At 47.5% G+C, this 22,287-nt stretch overlaps 6 protein-coding genes across 6 annotated transcripts; 2 read left to right on the top strand and 4 right to left on the bottom strand.

Annotated features, from left to right (window-relative positions):
* Positions 1 to 63: 63 nt before the first annotated feature.
* On the bottom strand, positions 64 to 3,994 carry CNBH2980 (hypothetical protein; the record flags this gene model as incomplete). The annotated part of the gene is made up of 7 exons (XM_768753.1): positions 64 to 992; positions 1,049 to 1,796; positions 1,841 to 2,028; positions 2,081 to 2,721; positions 2,769 to 2,860; positions 2,908 to 3,669; positions 3,722 to 3,994. The coding sequence occupies 7 exons, from the start codon at positions 3,992 to 3,994 to the stop codon at positions 64 to 66; spliced, it is 3,633 nt and encodes a 1,210-aa protein (XP_773846.1).
* A 378-nt stretch (positions 3,995 to 4,372) lies between these two features.
* On the top strand, positions 4,373 to 5,841 carry CNBH2990 (hypothetical protein; the record flags this gene model as incomplete). Its single annotated transcript, XM_768754.1, has 3 exons — positions 4,373 to 4,626; positions 4,680 to 5,552; positions 5,619 to 5,841. 3 exons carry the CDS (start codon positions 4,373 to 4,375, stop codon positions 5,839 to 5,841), a joined length of 1,350 nt encoding a protein of 449 aa, XP_773847.1.
* A 509-nt stretch (positions 5,842 to 6,350) lies between these two features.
* On the bottom strand, positions 6,351 to 8,210 carry CNBH3000 (hypothetical protein; the record flags this gene model as incomplete). Its single annotated transcript, XM_768755.1, has 5 exons — positions 6,351 to 6,853; positions 6,906 to 7,052; positions 7,142 to 7,808; positions 7,961 to 8,033; positions 8,116 to 8,210. The coding sequence occupies 5 exons, from the start codon at positions 8,208 to 8,210 to the stop codon at positions 6,351 to 6,353; spliced, it is 1,485 nt and encodes a 494-aa protein (XP_773848.1).
* Positions 8,211 to 16,128: 7,918 nt separating this feature from the next.
* CNBH3010 (hypothetical protein) lies at positions 16,129 to 17,428 on the bottom strand (the record flags this gene model as incomplete). The annotated part of the gene is made up of 7 exons (XM_768756.1): positions 16,129 to 16,204; positions 16,271 to 16,624; positions 16,680 to 16,882; positions 16,944 to 17,032; positions 17,086 to 17,164; positions 17,223 to 17,273; positions 17,330 to 17,428. 7 exons carry the CDS (start codon positions 17,426 to 17,428, stop codon positions 16,129 to 16,131), a joined length of 951 nt encoding a protein of 316 aa, XP_773849.1.
* Positions 17,429 to 17,750: 322 nt separating this feature from the next.
* Positions 17,751 to 19,823, top strand: CNBH3020 (hypothetical protein; the record flags this gene model as incomplete). Its single annotated transcript, XM_768757.1, has 4 exons — positions 17,751 to 18,390; positions 18,438 to 18,701; positions 18,760 to 18,899; positions 18,960 to 19,823. 4 exons carry the CDS (start codon positions 17,751 to 17,753, stop codon positions 19,821 to 19,823), a joined length of 1,908 nt encoding a protein of 635 aa, XP_773850.1.
* Positions 19,824 to 19,959: 136 nt separating this feature from the next.
* Positions 19,960 to 22,103, bottom strand: CNBH3030 (hypothetical protein; the record flags this gene model as incomplete). Its single annotated transcript, XM_768758.1, has 6 exons — positions 19,960 to 20,152; positions 20,207 to 20,526; positions 20,575 to 21,489; positions 21,537 to 21,704; positions 21,755 to 21,884; positions 21,937 to 22,103. 6 exons carry the CDS (start codon positions 22,101 to 22,103, stop codon positions 19,960 to 19,962), a joined length of 1,893 nt encoding a protein of 630 aa, XP_773851.1.
* Positions 22,104 to 22,287: the final 184 nt, after the last annotated feature.

A 22,287-nucleotide genomic window follows, 5' to 3' on the forward strand; every position in this document is an offset into this window, starting at 1 on the left:
AGACCATGTCTAAATCTCTACAACTATATTTGGCTACAAAAAGTCCATTTAAAAATAAGCTGCTCATCCTCCAGCTTCGCCATTAACAACAACTGATTTTCCCTTTTCCTTTCCCTTTCCTTTCCCTTTATCCTTCACTTCATTCGCACTGTCCTTCTTCCCAATTGCATACCCTTGGAATTCTTTTTGTACCCTCTCATAATGCTTCAGCTCTTCCTTGCTCACACTTGGAACCAGCTTGATCAACGCCTCTTCAAAATCTTTCTGCTTCACGATCACCTCGGTCTCCTCCTTGGTCGCCATCTTCGCCAAGTAGTATTGCGACGTCAACTCTCCAGGCCATGTTTTAAGAGAAGGATCTTCTCCCATAGACGCTGAAGCATTTAGCTTGGCGATAGTACGATCCACCGCCTCTGCTTGCCGTGTCATAGCTCCCAACATTGCATCCGCACACAGCGCGTACAAGTCCGCACCTGTATAATTGAAGGGACATTGCTCCGCAATCTTCCCTATATCCAGGTCTGGGTGGAGATTAAACTTGCGCGTGAGTGCCGTTAGGATGCTTGCCTGGGCGGTATGAGTTGTAGGGATAGAGAGGTAGAGCATCTTGTCAAATCGACCTGGTCGGAGTAATGCAGGGTCGAGCAAATCTGGTCTATTTGTCGCACCCATCACAAACACCCCTCCACGACTGGAGGACATACCATCGAGCTCTGCCAACAGCTGGCTCACTATCCGATCCATCACTCCACCCGAATCGCCCTGATTGCCTCTCTTGGGTGCTATAGAGTCGAGCTCGTCCATAAAAATGACACAGGGAGCTGCATCTCTTGCGCGTTGGAAAATACGGCGGACGTTGGCCTCGGATTCACCGATATACATATTCAGTAACTCGGGACCTTTGACGGAGAAGAAGTTGAGAGAGAAGGATGTGGCGACTGCTTTGGCGAGGAGAGTTTTACCAGTACCTGGTGGACCGTAAAGTAGTATACCTGTAACATGCGCATCAGCATAGCGCCTTGGTCAATGGTTACGATAGATGACTCACCAGAGCGTTTCTTAAGACCTTCCCCAAACATCTCAGGCCTTTCCAAAGGCAGCTGGATTGTGTCCAAAATATCCTGCTTGACACTGACCAATCCACCCACATCATCCCATGAGACATTCGGAATCTTGGGTGCACCTATGCTATCCGAATACGCCGCACGTGCCTTGGAGAGAGCATGCCTAAAGTCCTCAGAAGTAATAGATATCCCTGCTTGCTGGGCCTGGGGAAAGGATACACATGAAGAAGTAGAGCGTTTGACGGCCGCAATCCATGCCAGGTGGACTAACGAGTTAATATCTCCCGCGTTCAAAGCTGCGGTCTGCCTCGCAAGAGCTCTGGTATCCACATCAGGAGCGACCTCGTAATCCTCCAGCTTGTATTCCATGATAGCCAGTCTTTCATCTTCATTTGGAGCTTTCAGTTCAATTTCTTGCTTAAAGCAAGCCAATACCTCTGACGGCACAGCATCCGCATCCGCCGTGGTACCTACCACAATCACTGGCCAACTTGATGAAGATCCAGAGCTTGAGTCCGAAGTTTGTCTTGCACCATCGATGACTTCTTCGAGTATTTTAACGACGGATGGCGGTCTACCGAAGGGTGAATTGGATTTGGACGAGAGAGCTTCAACATGGTGGAGAACGAGAAGAGATGGGGAACATGAAATAGACTTTGAAAGTCGAGCGAGGAGCGTTCCTGATGTTACTTCAGGTGTATCGCCAGTTATGTCGTAACAGTCCACCTTCACCTAGATTAGGTCACAGCGATAATTTCCATTGAGGGAGAGCTTACAGTGACAATGTTGAACCCGATGTCGTCCGCGATACATTCTATGAGAGATCTCTTTCCAGCTCCTCGTGAGCCTTTTACGATGATTGAAAGCTGGGGTCGAAAAGCTGTGGAAGTCTGGAAGAATGCGGAATTTAAGATATCCGAAAGCTTTGTGTATGCTGACCTGGAAAATGGAGGTGGGTTCGAACCTGCTTCCTTAAATCAGCACCTTTGACTGGATAAGGAAAAAAAACTGCGTACGGATCCCGCACCATCTCTTATCCCATCCTTTTTGTTCAATCCGCGCCTTCTCCAGTCCTTCATATACTAGTTCCGTCCCGTCTCCAATCCAACATCCTAATTCTCCAGCTCGTGCCTTAGCTGTTGTAGATGATCTAAAATCTTCTTCTATTGGGACCAGGGGATTATAAGAGATGGACGTTACAGCAAAGTAGACTATGCTTGTTGGTGTCGACGGTATTTTCGAGAAGAATGGTGAGGGACTGTCTGATTCAGAGCCAGAGTCCGTATCGTCCTCACTTTCGGCCGCAATGGACTTTTGCCGCTCATCGTCGGTAACGGTCTTATCCAACCAGACAGGAATACCCAGTATATCACCCCGTCTCACCATACTCACATATTCCTGAGCATCTCCCCTTCTTTTCCGGTTTTTGGGCACAAACAAAGTGGTCTGACCTCGTAGCCATGATCGTTCATACCGTTTATCCACTGCTTCAGCAGTTGCTATCCGTGTGAGTGTTATTTTGTTTGCGATCGGCAAAGTGGGAGAGCGAGCACCAAACGGTGTTGGAACAACAGTCAATTGAGGTAAGCTTGATGATGATGAGGAGGGAATAAGAGAGCGGTACAGGGACGGTGAGAGAAGGATGGTATTCGCAGGTCTGAAAAGCAGGTGAGCAAAGGGGACAAACAGTAAGATTAGGCTTACAGCTCATCATCTGACTCGTCAAGAAGTTCCCAAGCCAAGGCCTTCACCAATCTTCCACTCGCCTGAGCTTGTCCTATTGGCTTCACCAACACCTACCCCACCGTTAGACAGACTTCGAACTGCAATGCCAAACACTTACCCAATCACCTTCAAATATCCCTGCTCTGCCTAGCCCTCCCACGCCCATCCAACAAACATCATCCCCTCCCCCATCAACGGCCTTCCCTTCGGCAACAACAGGGTTGAACCTCACCCCCCTATCTTCTAATTCTTCGTGTTGCAGAACCTCTTCAACGGGGGCAACAGGTGATATAGGCCGGACGCCGGCTCCAGGTGGACGGGGAGTGAGAGATCCGGAAGTTGTACTTGACAAAGCCATCAATTCTTCATCTTCCAGTGCTTCGCCGTCTGGTAAATCATCTTTTAGAGACAAAGAAAGAGAGGAGGAGAGGAAAGCGTCAGCGTCAAAGTTGGCGAGTGAAAGATGGGTCTTGCTAAAACTGCCCTCGCTCATCCCATCTCCTAATGGCGTTTGTATTAATGGGTAGGAGTCCGCGAAGAAAAACGTATTTGAGATGATAATGTTGGTTTCAGCGGTCAAAATGCCTTGATAAACGGGCTCGAGCATAAGGACTTTATACTGGTTTGTCGTTATACCTGACTTGCATGATATGATGGCCCCTTGACGTATGATAGGATAATTGCTATCACGCCAGATGTCCGAGAAGTCAATGTCTTCTGAAGTATTTGAAGACGATCGATCATCGGGGTTGTCAAAGGCCGGTTGCAGGACTGCTAGAGATAGATTTATGGGCTGATGAACAAGGAGGGATATCGGAAGCGGTGTCGGGTAGAATGATGGTATCAGAGACGGGTGTACCAAGATTATAGATTCCAGTCTCTGTGACATGCGTTAACGACTACACTTTTGATTCCGACCGAGCAGTAATCACCTTGTCTTCTTCGCCTTCTTCAACCCATACTACTGTAGACTTTCCTTTCATTTTCCCTTTCCCTCGACGCAATCTACCATCTTCGGGCCATTTTATAGCCACACATACCCTATTGTTATCTCCTCCTTCTGTCTCCCACCGTCTAGTTGTGCGCAAACGATTCCATAAAATGCTGTTTGCGCGGGCGGTTTGATGTGCGAAAGGACTCGAAGGGGATTGGGCTACTAGCAACGGCTCCACTTGTGCCCACAGAGGTGGGAGTTCCATGAGCATTTTGCCCTCTTTTGCTATGCTCTTTTTAAACGAGTTGTTGTAAAGGTCGAAGAACAAGCTACGAATTTGTCAATACGTTATGCTGACACTTTAAGTGGTGGACTACCACCATTTACCGGACGAAAGGTTCCAAAGTTAACCGGTGTGCCTGTAGTTACGTAACTAGTGTATGCCATACTTTTATTTTTTAAAATAAGTAACAGAGAAAAACTAAAGGCACTGAGATCGGGACAAATCCACCCCTAAAAAGTCACCTTTGCGGAGATTTTCTGATGTCCTTGTCGCTCTCGACCCCTTTGCTCAAAATAATGAAATTTCAACGAGCAATTCTTAAAACCGTTGCTAACAATCACCTAAACCCGGACAGACGCAAACCAAATGGCCAAGAAGAAGTCTGTAAACGCTCCCATTTCAATTCGTCCCGCCTCTGGAAAGAGAATTACCTTCGACGAGGACAACGATGCTTCTTTCGAATTTGGAAATGAGGGTGAATCCTCTGGCAGTAGCACTAAAAACGTCAAGCAAGACCACGAGGATGAGAACGGGGAGGACAGCGATGATGAAGCCCCTGAAGCGGTTGGTATAAATGTTGCCCACGAAGCTGAGAGAGCTGCCGCGCAGCGGGAAGCAACGTAGGTCCATTTGGTCCGTCGTACATTCCTTTGAAGCTAAAGTACGGCGGTAGTGAAAGAGAGGCGAAGTCGAAAGCTGCCCGCGCTCGAGCGCAAGCTATCGCCAATGTTAAGCAAGGAAAGAGAATGGCTCAAGATCAAGCACAAGTTAAGAATAACGGGAAGGGCAAGGCCGTGGTATCCAAGCCGGAGAAGAAGGGAAAGCAACAAGCTGAGAGTGAAGACGAGAGTGAGGATGAAGATGAGGATGAGGAGACACGAAGACTGAGAAAGAGGATGGAGGCTGCTATGGCCCAAGCCTCTGACGAGGAGTCCGATCTCGATGACGATGACAACGACGAAGAACAAGACGACAACAGTGACATCTCCTCTGGCTCAGAGGAAGAGCTTGGCGATCAACAATCTTTCCATACCGACTCTGATGCTGTTCATTTCTCTGATGAAGGAGGGCTAGAAGGTTATCAGGACGATGGTGACGAATCAGATGACTCTGAGAAACTCGAAGACCTCCCAATGGATAGTAAGAGCAAAACAATGTGGGCTCAGATGCAAGCTATGATGGAAGCTACGGAGAAGCGAGCAGGCGTTACCTCCGATGGGGTTGACAGTGGAAAGACAGAAAAAAGGGCCAAGACGCAGGAGGAAAAGTCCGAGGAAAGGAAGCGAAAGGCAAAGGAACAGTCCGAAAACGAAGATAAGGAAAAAAGCGATGAGGAGGAAGAGAACGATGACGAGGCCCAGTGGGATTTGGCGCCTGGTGTCAAACCTTTACCAAAGTCTGTTCTCCAGGCAGCTGTCAAGGCAGAAGAGGAGAAGAAGGCTAGAGAAGCCGAGAAGAAGGCGAGCCAAAAAGTTGAACAGGGTGCGGAGCAAAGTAGGAGAAAGAAGAGAAAGGTTGCCAAGGTTGAGACTAGTCGAAAGGTGTCGTGAGTATTGGGTCTTTCTTTACCGACATTGTCCGAGTTCAGTTTCTGATAATCATGTCTTCCTAGTGACAAGACTACCCTCCATCTTCTTCCACAAACACTCTCCTCCGCCGGCCCTGCTGCTCTTCCACCCATCATTGACGCCAGATCTAGGCCGGGCGGTACTGCCCCTGCGGGGAAGGCGACTGTAAACAAGTTCTACAAGCGCGCCATGAAGAACAGCGGGGTCGTCCCTGGAAGAAGTCCTTTAGATGGAAGGAGAAGAGCTGTTAGCCATGCTTTGCGATAGGTTTTTTAGCGGTGGATGGGGAATTTTATTTATTTTTTAGTTTTTTTTTTTTTTCGTTGAGGATGATTATGTGCTGTAGTATGAGCTTATATGACTTGCTTTGTATGCATATATTCCTCCCAGATGTAGAGTTTTACAACGAAAATGGGCTAATGGTCGCGTTAATGCGAAGGACCGAGATATACCATAAACGATGATAATCCTAGTGACTCTGTCGATGATAATGCATATTTTGAGAGACTATAATAATAATAACAATGCAGTTGACGTAAACTTATTTGAATTAGCTGTGGTGAATGGCAAGTAAAATGACTCAAGATGCCTGATAAGATATGGTTTATATAAATGCCCGTTTCGCAACTATCAAGAGCACACACAAACGAGCTGGCCAAGATCTTCCTTTTTAGATGTAACCTTCTTTCCTTCCTTCATCCCATCTTCGCTATTCGACACAATGTTCCTTTCTGAAATTATTATTCTTGGGAGCGCTGTTCACCAGGCAGATAACGTCAATTGAGGAGGTTTCGTAATCCCGTTTTGCTCTCTGCTTCTTCCCCTGCCATCGTCATACGCGAGTCTTCGTTATCCCGCTCTTCTCTACCTAGCTCCACCGTGGAAGGCCCATTCATATCTTTGTGTTCCTCTCCTTTCTCAATCTCTCGGTGCTTTTCAACGATGGGTGCCGGCCTGTAGAGCGGAGGAGGTACTGATGGTCCGCCACCATATAGAGATGGAGTTATAGTTTCCGGACCTCTCGAAGGGATTGACGAAGCGGGTCCAATACCATGAGAGGTTTGAGGAGGGAAGTAGGTTGGGTATATCTCCCTTTCTCTTATAGACTCACTAGTTGAAGGCCGTGTCAATAGAAGATCAGAGGACGTAGAGTTTCGAGGAGAAGTTCGAGGAGCTGCACGTTGGGATAAGATAGCTGATGAACTAGACTGGGCGGTTTGAGGCAAGCGAAGGTCCGTAATAGAAGGGTGAGGATGTCCTGGAAAAGGCGGTATCTCAACTACAACGGCACATCAGATGGGACAAGGTGATAGAAATGATGGGAGACTTACAGCCCAGGCGAGCGTTTCGCTCACGAGTACTGTCCCTACTATCGGAGCGCTCTCGTCCCCCACCACTCGCCATGATAGCTAACGCGTCAGAAGCCATGAACGCTTCATACTTATGGCGCATATCGGCGTTTTGGCGACTCAGAGTATCTTGTAGCGCCCGCAGTTCGGGTGAAGCATCTGATCGCATACTCTCGTTAACATGTGCATTCCGGGATACATTGCCACAGAGGACTTACGCTGATCACCTGCAGCCCATCCAATCATCTGTAAGAGGTAGCTCGTGAAGTCGAGGTTGTTTCGCACATGCTCAATACGATCATTATTCAGCACGTCTGTGAGCTTTTGCACCTTGTCTTCCAAGACAGACATTTGGTTGAGAAGAGTTTCTGCACTGGGCGAATGCGCCGGCCCATATAGAGGTGATTCTGGATATCCAGGGTGATAGAAGCGCTGTGTTGTAAGAACCGGACGATTAGGATCTGGATGATAACGTATTGGGATCTGATTATCTGGAGGCGGGGGCATGCGTTGAACTGCGGGAAGTGGATCCCAAGCCATACCACGCGTTGGAGAGCGACCATCGTCTTTGCGAGTAGCAAACCCATCGCTGTAAGGATAGGTGGCTGACCTTTGAGGTTGGCCATGGATATGAGGAGGAGATGGCATGCGATAAGGGACTGGTACAGCATCTCTCATCCAGCCTGCCACAGGTTTAATCGGGTTGGAAGTACTAGGAGGCAGTTCATCAGTGGGTGACGTGACAGTATTAGAGCCATCGGGGGCACTGGGTCGGGACGATTTCCTCTTAATGCTGGGAAGCAGATGCGCTTCGCCACGGCGAAAAAGGCTGTGTCTGAATTCCCAAGCTTGAGGATCGGTGGAAGTTGAATATATATCGTTGACCTAATAGGCTTAGGATTAGATGCACGGCGAAAGGTAAAAGATGCGAAATCGGACGCTAACGGAGAAAAAGACGAACTTTATTAAACCTGCCGTAAGGAATATCATGATAAGCATATGCAGCCACCGACAAGGTTATCGCGATGTGGTAATACATACGAGTACATGTTTAATTGGCGTACAAAGCTTTGCCAATTATTGTGCTTGAAATATCGAGGCAAAACCACTCTGCAAAAAAGAAAAAAATTATGTGAGCTGTATCCAAGGCATCTCGGTAGTAAAAATGAACTCCAATAGTCTATTGACGTACTTTGAGAACTCGGTGGGATTAGGGCACGTAAAGGTTGTGCCATTGGCAGACCAATAGATTAATCCTGTCTTAGCGATGTCCTCATCTTCTAACATAGAATACAGCTTCCCCACAAAGGCCGCCTGCGTTTTCGGCGGCGGATTGACAAGTGGCTGACCGGCTGAGACATTGAAGGTGATAGGCGAACTTGATTGCTGAGAAGCTGCGGCTATCTGGGCAGATGGATTTGAAGCAGGCCTTTGGCGACTAGAGGACTTCGAGGACGGTTGGGACTGTGAAGTAGTTGAGAAAGACGACGTGCCGCTCTCTGTATTAGACCAACCGAACTGATATGCACTCTGCTGATTGTGTTGAGATCTCGCAGTACTGTTGCTGCCATCGCTTGTACTATTTGAGGGATGCGGAGGCGGTCTTTGGGGCCTGTCACGATCATCCCCATCAACCGAGTTAGAAGGTGACGAAAATGAGGAAGTTGACTGAGGGAATCTTGAAGATGACGCTGTGAGGGGAGGGTCGCAATCCGCATAATTAGAATCTACTTCTTGGGAAACTAGGTCAAGGGTGTCAAAGTGTTCTTGCTTCACTCTTTTATCTAGCGACTCCGAGCCGCTATGGAATGACAGCCTACGCTTGCCTGGTGTCCCACTGGATTTCTTTCTTTCGATCATTCCGACGAGGATGAATATTGGATGGGTAACGCAGAGGAGAGACTGAGATAATAGCTATAATAGCTGAAGACATGGACTGGTTTGATGTCAGCTGGAAAGTTGAATGAGATGCACCACAGTACCCTGAATAGTTGCGATGAGCGATTAGTTCCCGCGTCAAGGTTCAGACCCACAAAGGCTATCCAGTATTTCTGATTCACAAATTGCAAACAAGATGCCTGGGAAACGTGGCAAGGTAAATGTGAACTTCCTTTGGTTTTTTGGCTTCTGAGGGCGCAAATTCAGCCTTCACTTGTCTGCCGTTGTGCCAGTTGGCCTTTTGCAAGTCACTGTCGAATCCTTTTGAGCGCAATTATCAGCTTCAATTCTAGAAACAACACTGAAGTGGAATGATGATAGAAAAGTGAACGAGTGCTTCTGTCTGGTCCACGTTCCACGACTCTTCAAAGAGCAGGCCAAGGTGGAACGGACTAGAAACCACTCACGCCAACACTCCAAACCGGTTCAACGACCGAAGTGAGCACACACAGCAGAAACGCAGGATCAAGAAGACAGATGGGGCCTTCATACAAATATCCCGGAAGAGAAGAGCAGCTCGCCACGTCGTGAATTCCTGACTAGACTTCGGTGAACACTAAAGGCTGGAATGCCTGTTTTTGTGCGCGACGTGGATATTCAGGGCTGAGCCTGTGATCTCCGCAATGATCATCAATAGCGTGCCCTGACAGATGCAATCTTCGGTCCATCCGAAGAAACTCACTCTTGTTACTTGTTGATAGCAGTTAAATATACAGATGCAAATCTTTCGCCGGAATGTGAGGCGATCTCCCTTTTTTCTGGCTCTTTTTTCCTCGTAATTTTTAACTAATAAGCAGATGCCAGCCGATTGTCGGATTTGGATGAAATTTTATGATTGTATCTCCTGCGTATGTTGATGTGTTTGTAATCCAATGTTGTTTCAGTGGACTCGCTATAAAGGTGTGTTGCGTTAGGAACCTATGTGAAGGATGAGCAAGGGAGAAAGGGACGGACCGAATACTTTGGGATGTGGCGCTCAATCTCCCGATAGATATGTCTTCCACCGCAGTGTCAGACCCTTCTCCTTACGGCGCCTTGATGATATTCTTCTTTCGGATATCTTGGCTTCGACACTAACGTGACTAGCAACTGACACCAAATCTATCTTTCAGACGAGGATATTCGAATAGCGCTGGCCTTTTGCTTTATAACAACTCTAGTGCCTAAGAGAGGCAGGAAGCACACAAATTCAAATACGACCAGTCCTGATGGACAGGCTGCAATATTTGTTGAAATTGGTTGATAAACAAAAATTCTAAGCGTCGCGCCTTGTCTGCTCGTGCAGTACCTAAGTCGTAGAAGATGATCAAACAATTCTTCCAGATTCGGGTGGGGGAAACGGAAATGTGCTGCGTTTCGATTGGGACGCCTCTTCAAACCTAAAATGCGCTGAGACTGAAGGTGTGGTTTTGCTGTTCTGTCGGCCTGTTTACCAGAAGATGAATTTTGGGAGCGTAGCAGAAGTCAACGAGTGAGAAATTATCAGTTTCCGGTTCTTGAAGAGCAATCTGCTTCTAAGGCTGATGTGGGTTGATGATTCGTGGAAAGGGGGTTATCTGATGATGCTTGAAGTTTTATGATTAACTAATGAGAAACGAGGTGGGAGTTGACAAAGTTGAAGGCAGAAGGTGGAAACTGATGTTCTGCCAAATGCCAGATGCCTTGACTGGGAAACCTTTTGTTAATAATAAAGGTATCCTCATTCAATGATGTCTTCCACCAGGAATTGAGGGTAATTTGGGAAGCAACCCCGGGAGAAGAATCCTTTCAGGTCCAACGGCCCCCCACTGAGATTTGAGACTATGACGGGGAAACGGATGTCCAGATCCGGTTTCGTGTGAAATTGATGGGAATGCTTCTGTTTCGGATCACTGGCTGTGTGGTGGGTGCAGCTGTGGGAGACCGCTCGCTTGTCCAGCTAAATCCGTCAGTCTTGCTCTCAACCACCTACCTATCTTCAATCTATTGATAATAACACACAGTGCAAACTCACCTCTTTTGATCTTTGGAACTTTAGATATGCAGTCGCAATGTAATAATGGCCAAGATGGATACACGCCGAGATAGTTGAGGTTGAGGAATTGGATGGGCAAATGAGAGATTTGTTAAGCCCAACTCCTGGAGGTATGTATTAATTTCTTTCTGGGATTTCAGACTAAGATTATGGGTTTATGGTTCGCACTTATCACCAGTCACAGCACAAGATGCAAGATATAGGATATATGATAATTAATAGGTAATAGGAACTCGAAGCCGTACCGATCCGAGTCTCTATTATTAATTGACCTTTATTTTTTTTATTACACGGATCGCAGCATTTCCACGTACATATAAATCTGTGAAGTATGATGATGATAATTTATGGTTGTCTACCGCAAAACACACGCAGGAGGCTCAAGTCAGGACGGAGGCTAGTAAGCGGCAGAGACGAGACGCTCCGAAGACCCTACTGACATGTAGGGTTCTGAGACTTGTTGGGAATCGTAGCGACAGATGGGACGTGTTGAAATATTAAGAGTGACGCTAGTTGTGCAACGGGCAGTCAATATAGGTTGCACACCTTTCATCGCAGTAGCAACCAGCAGTACATCTAAGAGCACTATGTAAACGAGGAGGGTACAGGCCGCTCTGATGAAGAGGGAGAAGAGGAAATGAATTGGATAAAATAATCAATCCCCTAGGGTAAAAAAGAAGCTCGACGTCAAACGTCATGGGCCTTTGCTTTGCCGGTCGCCTTTTGTGCGCAGTTATTTTAACATCGAAGAGCGATCAGTGATGAATATGCTAATGGCGGATCGTGCCTGAGCGGATACCGAATGTGGTCGGCCTTCCCGGATTCTGGGTCTTTGACAAGCAACCCTGGACCCTGGCCTGGTAAAAGCGGTCAACGCCCCGTTCAACGGACGCGCAGCAGCTGCAGGCTGCCTTCCGTCTTTTTCTTCCGTTCAAAGTCCATATAATCGATCGACCACACCGCCCTATCCGCCACCAGCTTACATTCTGGCAAAATATGCACGCAGGTCGTCAAAAAGTAGTCGTAAAATGGCAGAAAGCAAACCCGAGCAGCCCGGACAGGCTCAACCGGGCGAATTACCGCCAGAAGTCGCCAAGTTGTTGGGAATCGAAAAGTAGGATCATGGTTTTTATATGAAAGGAGGGCGCCGCAGAATATGGTATTAATCTTCTCGCTGCTGATTCATGTAGCTTGTCAAGTATAGAACACTGTAGTCCTCAAACAACAATCCGGCAGATAGGTCCTAATTACAGCCAACGGCCGATATTGTCTCCCTTTACTTCCCTCAATAACTCAACGCATACTTGCCTCGTGGAAATCTAGTTCAACGTCCACTTCTACCTTCGTATCGTCTTGAATCTGCCACCGTACACCAGAATCCTTTACAAACAGATGATATCTTGTGTGCTGACACTATGCTGAATCCTCTATCTTCATTCCTGTCTCAAAGCTGTGTAATGTCTGCCTTCTGTGTCTTTTGGTGTCATTTTTTCTCCCTAATTTGCGCTTTTCTTTTCTTTTCCCCCTCCTGAGAACTATCGTTTGCTCATTGCACTCCGGATAGACCTCCGATTGTTGACTATGGGTGTGCTAGTAGCATGGCATGCCACAGTGTTTATTTATGAATGAAAAATCTGTAATCAACGACCGCATATATAGCGGGGCCTCTTCCTCCTATTCACCACTACGGCTCTACTCCTTGTATCTTGTCATTTGAGTATAGAGTCATTGGGTTACTTCCGAAGACCCCTGATCGATTTCTATTGATGTAGTGTTATGCATTCTTGTGTACGGAAAAAAACTTCTGGCGAATCAAGCAAGAGAAGAATATCATGGCCGACTGTGCGGCTGTCATCAGCAGACAGCAATTCCCACGCAAGTAGCTCGCTATTGCTGTCACAATTACTGCTATTATTGCTTACACTGTAGTGGCAGTATATCTGATGCAGAATTAGCACCATCCCATGTCGCAACGTAGAACAACAATAGACCGCCGTACGAAAGAGACCCAACAACAACGACCACCGAATCTGGTGTACCAACCCATGCCATAAAGTAAGATGCAGTCTGCCAACAAGCGGGTATCATTATTATCGTGTGCGCCTATTTCTTGATCCCTGCGTCCCCAGAATAACTATCCAAAAGTCCAGCACCAGGACAACAACAACAAGACTTGTAATGATGTGCAGCAAATCACAGCACGCAGTTTCTTGCGAATCAAATCCCAATAATGTGCACTCTGTGACTTGTTGATCCTTGAGGATTTACGGACGACGAGTATGCGCGCAAAGGTTACTACTGTTGCCTCTGCTCTTTACACCTCAAATGCACGGGCTACTGGTGGTATTCATTATGACTATCGCAGCAACTGAAGAAACCCACCAGTTCCCAAAGTCCACCTTCATACATCATTAAGAAATATTGTTCTTACATATAAATACACAGTATCATTGTCATGGAGAAGGAAAACAATGCCACTTATACCTTTTCAATGGAGTTTTTAAATTCTACTGGCAAATGCTAATAACTTGTGATGTTGAATAGAGAAAAAAGTTATCGTTTGGTTGTGAGCCTCTTCGTTCTTCATCCATTCATCGATCTTTGATCATCGATCATCGGGCTGTCGCTTCCCTGTAAGAATGTAGAATCAAAGATCGATCGTCGTGCCGTATCTTCCGTCCGCAGTTTACAAGCTTGTTGATACAATGCGTGACACCCATTTTCCGTAGAAATGGATTTTTTTTCCTCCAAAAAGACCGAAATTCTGTCCCTGAGATCATCTCCTCGAGAAGACGCCGAAAAAGAGTAAGAAGTTATGTATTTACGTAGTAAAACTTGCAAGCAGTAATCTTGTCACACTGTCGCTCTTACTGCTCACTGCCTGGGATGAGATGCTAAGGGCTTCAGCTATTCAGCTGGTAGCACGCACAGCGTACGGCGCAATATCGTAACCCCATATATATACCTCGTCGTACCTTCCAATCATCGCCGCTCTGACCCCTAAATTGTAAAAGAGATGATGAAGCCGACAAAGCGAGAAACAGTGTGATTAGTGTCAGAAAAAAATTAAGACAGAACTGGTCCATTTTCCGTCCTTAATAGTGGAGCAAAAGAAATGGGAGAAGAAGGATATGTGAGAAAGTTGGCCAGGCGATTCTTTTTATGTAGTAAGAAAGAAGTAGTACGAGTAGACTGACAGTTGCAAAGCGGGGAAGTCGTAAGACTCGTCCAGACCCCGCAAATAGTGACGGATGATGGATAAACTTCAGCGAGTGAGAACCGACTGGAAATTTGGCTGAAATCAACGTCGGTCGCGGGAGACCGAAGAGCGTTGAACGAAACGGAAAAACATATAAATAGGCTTATAGATACAGGAGGAATATCCACGTTTTACGGTTCATCCCGGACTACCAACTGAACATACAAAATAAATAAAAAATGATACCAAAAAAGCGAAAGAAGATCACCAGCAGCTGCAAGGGAGCGACGCCACTGAATTTGCGACTTTTTACAATTGACGACGACTGACGATTGGCGGTTGACGAGTTGGCTGCCATTCGTCGGCGTCGTGCTTCATGTGCCTTGGAGATCGGCAGTCGGTAAATTTTGGTGATTGCGGCGAAAAAAATCGCGGCCGCCGGCGCCAAATCAAGAAAACTTGCCAGTTGTTGCATATTAAAATTGGGCTCAACATCGGACCTTCGTGCCTTGTTGGAGACGGGGGCCAATGTCCGTCGACGGGCTTGTGTCGAGCCTAGTTGCGCTATTCGAACACATACCAATACAAAAAGCCAATTACGGGACCACCTATTCATCACGCGCCTGATTTTCATTTTTTCCCCTGATCACATCCATCTATGGTTTCGACGGCTGCAGAAGGTAAGGGGCGCAAGAGGCACAAAAATTCTTAACAAATGTAGAAAATAACTGCTCACGCAGAATGTGCTGCTGCTGGTGCGTTTTAGAGTCTGCCATCTGGGGTCCAGTTATCAGCGATCAATCATGTTGGCTACTTTCCAGCCGTTCTTACATATTTGTTTTCTTATGTACCATCCTTTCCTCCTCCTGCTTACTCATCTCTCTCGGAATAAAGATGCCGCTAACTCGTGACGGGGGCGGGGCTATCGGACCGGAGGGAAGTGAACGAACACTGACCAAGTGTTGCTTGGGGAAGAAGAGGAGGATGCTGACTAGGCGAAAAGAAGGAAGAGACAAGCTGAAGGATATTTGGATGGCTTTGCAAGACTCGAGTCGGGGCGGTAAGTCGCGGCTGTCTGCTTGAGGTACAAATTACTTTGCTTATTATTATTACACCGGGGACAAGGTGAAATAAATGGAAGCCCGTTGCCCGGTTGTTGTAGACGCCAGAGAGTGCGACTCTTGGATAATATCGTGGCATTGCTGCTGTAGGTTCTTATGTTGTAAAAATGCGAGAAAGGCCTGATTTCAAGGAAGGGTAATTGATTATTTGCCCTTACAGATGCCTTATTACAAGCCGGGCAGCCAGCAGGTACTCGCCTGGCACGTGTGTGTTGTCAAAAGAGAGTTCAAGGCGATGAAATTAGTGACAAAAATGTTACGGGCTGAAGAATACGAAAGAGTTCAAATTTCATTGATGGCAGCATTAAGACAGCAACTCAATAATTTCAACGTGTATAGACTTGCCTAAAAAGGAAGGCGAGGTTGTCTTTGCGATCGACCGGAGTCCGGCCTCTGCCATCACCAATTTTTCGAGTTGTAGCATGCGGAGTCTAGTAAGGAGACAAATAGGAGATCCGAAAACAAATGTCTGACGTCCGTCGATTATAGAGCCCTCAAAGTCTATAGCAATTAGCATGATGTGCCTATTGTACAAGAAGCTTCGGCTTCACGCCAAAACGCTGTGATAACCTCAGGGAAGCTCTACTACCCCGAACAAGTGCTGTGAATATCTACTCTGATCTGTGACTGTTGGCCGGTGGCATGTGCTCGGCGAAGTTGTACTGGTGACTGATGCACCATTCTACGGTTTGCGGACAGAACACAACCTACAGCTTAGGACGAAGAACGGACAGCGGAGATTCAGTATACAGTACTTGAACACTCCTACAAACCCCACCTATAACCATTGACATGTAAAGTCGAAGCACGTAGCACGGATCACATTCTGGGTCTAATATAATGCCTTCTGGGCGAGTGCCTCTTCCCAAGTTGTACAAATTATGCTCTATATATACAATGTTACAAACATTTCTTTGTGAGGCTGCTTCGACATTAATCTCTTGATCGTTTGAACGCCCTATAGTTCTCCAACTCATCACTCCCTCCAGAAACATTTCTGGTGAGATTACTAAAATCAAATCATTAGTCAGCTGAAACTTTCGAATGCATTTGAAAGATCTAGAGGCGCACCCACTTCCTCCCTGAAAATGCTCCTCCTAGACTGCCAACATGTGCCAAAGTCTGGAGAATATTTTGTCCCGCTTTCCCACCAAATGTCGCGCCAGCACCGGTAGCAGACCCGACCTGCTCCTCATAGCCTCTACCATGGGCGCTCCATTGTTGGGCATCAAATTCAGCGCCAGGTTCAGTTCCTCGTTTTGCGCTCTTCTCGGCCTTGTCGTTGCGAAGCTCGTTGGCTACAGTCTCGTAGACTTCGTCTCGGTGGAGTCGATATCTTGCAAGTTTGGAAGCTTCATTGACAGCTTCTTGGCGGAGATGTGTTATTTCAGTGTCGAGCGCGCCGAGAAGGGTTTGAGCTGTTTGACACCTTTGACAAATATTTATCAGCTGTGCTAATAAAGATAGAGTTTATCCAAAATTACCAGTTTTCAAGGCTCTTTTGAATAACGGCAAGGTCCTCCTCTCTCACATCTCTCCCGGCCACCCAGTCAATGTGAAATACCTTCTTATCATGGTGCAATTTACCATTCAGTAATCCGGCGTAGATTGTATCAATGACGATATCTTCAACCTGTCGTAGTGTTTTGAGTTGAAGAGTTTGAGTGATATCTTGATACCGAAGAGACTTTGTGCAGGTTAGCCAAATGCCAAGGATGTTACATGTTATGTGTGCTTCAGAGACTTACGCGGTGTTGCGAGGCGAGAGAAATAAGGGTAAGCTGTCTCAGTTTGTTAATGTGAGCCTCCTTCAATAGGGGGAAAATCGCTTTGTTCTCTACAGCAAGACAGTTAGCAACAGGTTTGGTTATACGTGCCTTGACCATTCACCCTCGTAATCTTGTAAAGTTCCATATGCGAATAGTTGCAATAGTTGAAAGTGCCCACCGAACGACGCATCAGAGCTCAACTACACCCGAATACGTCAGCAGGTCGATCAATCCAATTACGCCCAGTAAGAAACTCACTTCTTGAATATTGGGCATCTCAAGTAGTTCAGAGAAAACATAGACACCAGGCTACAATGCCACCAATATCAGAAGAGGCCAGTCATGACCTGTACTAGCAAACTTACAGCTGCTGTAACATCCAAGATAATCTTAGCCGCTGCGGCGCCTTTTGTAGAGCGAGCCAGGATGAGGAATGGTTCTAAACTCGCTGCTTGGTCTGCCATATTGTCGATATTATCTATATGGCTGGCCCTGAAGTACTGTGATTCTAATTTGACTTATTTATGCAATGGCTACACTTTATAAGCACTTCCGTCCGTTGACGCTCCGAATCTGCTCCGAATTCATTGACGACAGGCTCAAGCAGTGGGCCCGGGACGGACATGTCATACTCTCCGTGCCTCCACTTCCCTCCGCCACATTAATGGGAATTCGGAGATAACTCCTGAATCTCATTTCCACGTCCTTAATCCGCCCCTCCCTCTGAGGGATTCTATCATTCTTCCTCCCACATAACTCCTCCACTTCGCTTGTCCACCACAAACAATGGACAACCATCAGCCGCTGCACCTCGCTGCAGCCGTGAACGACATACCTTTCATACATCCAGCACTTGACGACCCACAGAGCTTCTTTGGATCACCAGAACTCGATCAAGGGCCTTCCGAGGATACTGGGCGCAATCCGGAAGAGCCTACGCAAGAGGAGATAGATGCTGTAATTGAACAATCGTTACTCAAGGCAGAAGCACAGAGCAAGTCAGAGGAAGAACACGCTGAGGCCGGAATTGGTGAAACACAAGATGTACAGAGCTCCGACGGGTCCACTCCACAGCTTTCTAGCCATGGGTTTCACACTCAAGCCGCCGAGTTTATTGACCAAATTGATCAAGTGGCAGGGCCATCCTCGGTTGATCATCTTGACGTAGGCGGACCCGGTATTTCTGAACAAGACCCCATACATAACCCGCCGGTCTGTCCGGCACCATTTATTCGTCCAGACAGGCACGATGGCGTTACTCCGAGTCCCATCTACTATGTCTTCACCGACAGGACAACGTTTAATGCTTGGCTAGAAGGAGAGTCCAGCTGGTGTCATTTTGTCCAAAGAAGGTCCACGACACCGGATAAGAGATCGGCAGAGAGATTACAGACCAGGATTGCGAAACATAACAAAAAGCTCGAAGGTAAGTCTAAATAAATTCTTTCCTGACCCAAGCTGACAATCGATAAGCAATGACTCCCGAGGAACGAGCTCTTGCCCTGCCTCTCAAAACTCGACGCCGTAATCGTGTATCGCCAGTAGCCGAAAAGGTAACATATACCTGTCACCACGCTGGTCATTACTCTTCGCAACACTCTGTTGAGCTACCGAAGGAGAAGCTCCGTATGAATACCAAAAAGAGTGTTAAATGCGCTTGTCCGAGTAGGATCGTTCTAAGTGAGATGCAAACAGGAGAATGTAGGGTCTGTTACCACTGGAAGCATGAGGGTCATGGTAAGTGACTCAAGCTTGTGCCTTGAACCCATTCAGGAGCTGATCCAGTCCGATGCAGATCCATATAACGAAACCGACAAGGATGGTGGCAGAATGAACAAAGCCATTGATGAGTGGATGGTTTCCCAAATCGCAGCGGGCAGAACCCCGGATGAGATACGTCGTGCCCTTGATATCGATGAGGAGGAGAAGAAAGCTGTGGGTTATTTAATTTTACTTCACCCTGTCTTTTTGAATTGCGCTCATCCATGTATCTAGTACCTTGACAAAGTCGCTGCCGATCCTTGCCAACTCGACCCTAATCTCCCCCCACCCATCGCTCTTGTCCGCGCAAGCAAATTCAAATACTCTGAAATCTACAATCGCTACCGTAAACTCAAAGGTCCCATCAAGGAAAGCCGTCCTCCCAAGAGCGACTCTTCCAGGTCAAGAGGCGAAAGTAGTAAAAAAGGCAAGCGAAAGCCATCCGAAGCAGAGGGCGAGGAAATCGATGGTGATCAAGATGGTAAGAAGAAGAGAAGAGGCAGACCAAGGAAGGCTACAGAAGGGCAAGAGGAGGGCATTGAAAATGCGGAGCAAATGCACGTACAGGAACAAGGATCTGTACAACGTCATCTGTCTGACACAGATATATTTATCGATCCTGAGCTACAACGCTCCATGGCTGATCCCTCCAACACTGCAGATACAAGCGTCCATCTTGTCGATTCTTCCACCGGTCACCAAATGGAGATGCTCCCAGATCACCGGGACCAGAGTATCCACACTGACTCGTTTCATCACCAGCCACACGGCCAGCCACCTCCTACATCCAACCCTGACAACCCACTCCCGCCTCAAACACACTCTGAGCACGAACACGGCACATCCCATACTATGGATTTATCTGGTTTATCTGGTTTACCGGGTTCGGCGGAGGAGGGAGACGACCATGTCGATACCGACTTTGCGTCACTGGCTGCCACGCATGAGAGTCTCGCAAGAGCGTTGTTGACTTTACCAGGAGGCAGCGGATTGAGAGATGAAGAAATCGCGGGGATGAGTTTGGAGGAAGCGATGAGAAGGTTAGCGGGAGAAGTACAAAACGCACATGGGGATGGCGATCTGAATATGGCTTTGTAAACTATTTTGTACACTTGGCTTGATTTATGTGCCTTTTATTAATACCATGTATAACGTCCGTTCCGGTGTTGCAACCAAATATATACCGAGATTCATTAACTCCTCTAAATCAAAACTGCTGTGTAGCATACCCTCTTTAAGCCTTGGCCTCCTTGGCGGCCTCCGTAGCGGTAACACTGGGAGCAACAGCCTCAACAGAGTTGGCAACGATAGGTCGCATAGCGGGGAAAAGAAGGACTTCCTTGATGTTGGAGCAGTCGGTGAGGAACATGACAAGACGGTCGATACCAAGACCCCAGCCACCTGTAGGTGGGAGACCGTACTCGAGACTACTCAAAAGATTAGCAACAATACAGATTTGGACAAAAAGATGGAAAACTTACGCATCGAGGAAAGTCTCGTCAACACCCTGGGCTTCCTCGTCACCCTGCTCCTTCTGCCTGACCTGCTCCATGAATCTCTCTCTTTGATCGAAGGGGTCGTTCAACTCAGTGTAGGCATTGCAAATCTCCTTAGTACATAAGAACGCCTCGAATCGCTCACAAAGTCCAGGGCGAGATCGGTCGTACTTGGCCAAGGGGGACATGACCTGGGGGTGGCCGACAATGAAGGAAGGGTTGACACATTGATTTTCGATATACTCACCAACGAGCTTGTCAAGGAGACGAGAGTTGGTCTTGGGCTCGGCGCAATCAACGTTGTGCTAGATAACATGAGTTCCTGCAAAACGTTATAAATATGAAGCACACACCTTCTCACAGAGTTCACGGAGGAACTTGTTGGTATTGTCATCGTGCAAGGTTTCTCCCGGGGGGAACTTAACGTTCAATTGCTTCTCCAACTCCCCAATCATGTCAAACCTCTTCCAAGGCCTGGCGAAGTCAACCTCGTAAACCTTCTTGCCTTCACCTTTACCTTGAGGGTGGAAAGTCAATTTGGTACCACCTGTGAGGGACTTGACCATGCCCTCAATCAATTCCTCGGTCATGTCCATGATGTCGTACATGTCAGCGTAGGCCATGTAGAATTCACAGATGGAGAACTCGGGGTTATGTGTCATATCGATCTGCTCATTTCGGAAGACACGGCCGATTTCGAAGACCCGGTCAAGACCACCGACGACGAGCTCCTTGAGGTAAAGCTCGGGGGCGATACGCATGAACAAGTCGAGCTTGAGGTCGTTGTGATGGGTGACGAAGGGCTTGGCGGTGGCACCGCCAGCAATCATGGACATCATAGGAGTCTCAACTTCGAGGAAACCTTGGGCGTCAAGGTACTTTCGGATGTAGTTGATGACCTTGGAACGTGTGACAAAGATGTCTCGGGTGCTGGGGTTCATAATCAAGTCAAGATACCTCTTCCTGTATCTTGTCTCGAGGTCGACAACACCTTCCCTACCGGGCAGGAGGTGAAGACAGGGGGAAAGGAGCTGAATAGAAGAGATGGAAAGGGAAAGCTCTCCCATCTTGGTTCGAGAGGGAATACCAGTGACGCCAATGATGTCACCGCGTCGAATCCGGTCGTGAGTGTCGAGGTACTCTTCGAGAGAAGCAGCGTTTTGGGCCTGAGCCATAATCTGAACCTTAACACCGTCGGCCTTGAGGTCGTAGAACCTCAACTTGGAAGAGGATTCGCGGATAGTGTAGACTCGACCAGCGAGGGAAATCTATCTGCTGTCAGCGGGGCTGCAGCATGCGTCAAGAATACGCTTACAGGCTCATTAAGCTGGGCAGTTTCACCCTTTTCCAACTTGCCTTCCTTGCCCCACTCCTCGACAAACTTGGGGACAGCGTGAGTGACGTTGAACTTGTGAGGGTAAGGGTTGGGCTGCTTGGTCTCTCGAAGCTTGGCAATCTCCTTGTATCGCATCTCGTGGAAAGCCTAGTATCTTGATCAGCCTAATTTTCATTGCAATACCGAGTTATACGCACAGTGGCGTCCATCTCAGCCTCGGCGTCGGCTTTAGATTGCTTCTTAGGCTGAGCTGCGGCAGGAGCAGCAGCAGCCTTCTCAGCCTTCTGAGCGGCCCTCTGTCGTTCTTTTTGCCTTCGCTTCAGCTCACTATAGTTGTTTCAGCTGAATACGCCTATTTCTCCCACGGTTGCTGACTCACGACTTGGAGATCATTTCTCCGGTAACTTCGTCCTTGTGCAAGTTGGCCTCAGCGGCAGGGGCAGACATTATGAACGTTCTTCTGAGCGGTATTTGGGGTTTGAATTTAGGGGCGTAGGTGGTGGCCTGTCTGGTAGAGGTTGCAGTGCGGATTACGGCTCTGAGCATGCACAATCTGGAAGATATAAGTTATCAAGAAATCCAACAACATTCACGACGCTCGAGTTAAAGATGCGCGAAATTATGCCTGACGTGGAAATTCCGCGAGAGGCCTGATACTACTTCTTGGAAAAGTCGGAGAACCTCGAAAGATGTTGACTATCTGGGATGGCTGTACACTGTTTCTCAGTTC

This window comes from Cryptococcus neoformans, chromosome 8 (genome assembly GCF_000149385.1).
Source record: "Cryptococcus neoformans var. neoformans B-3501A chromosome 8, whole genome shotgun sequence".
In the NCBI taxonomy this organism is placed as follows: domain Eukaryota; kingdom Fungi; phylum Basidiomycota; class Tremellomycetes; order Tremellales; family Cryptococcaceae; genus Cryptococcus; species Cryptococcus deneoformans.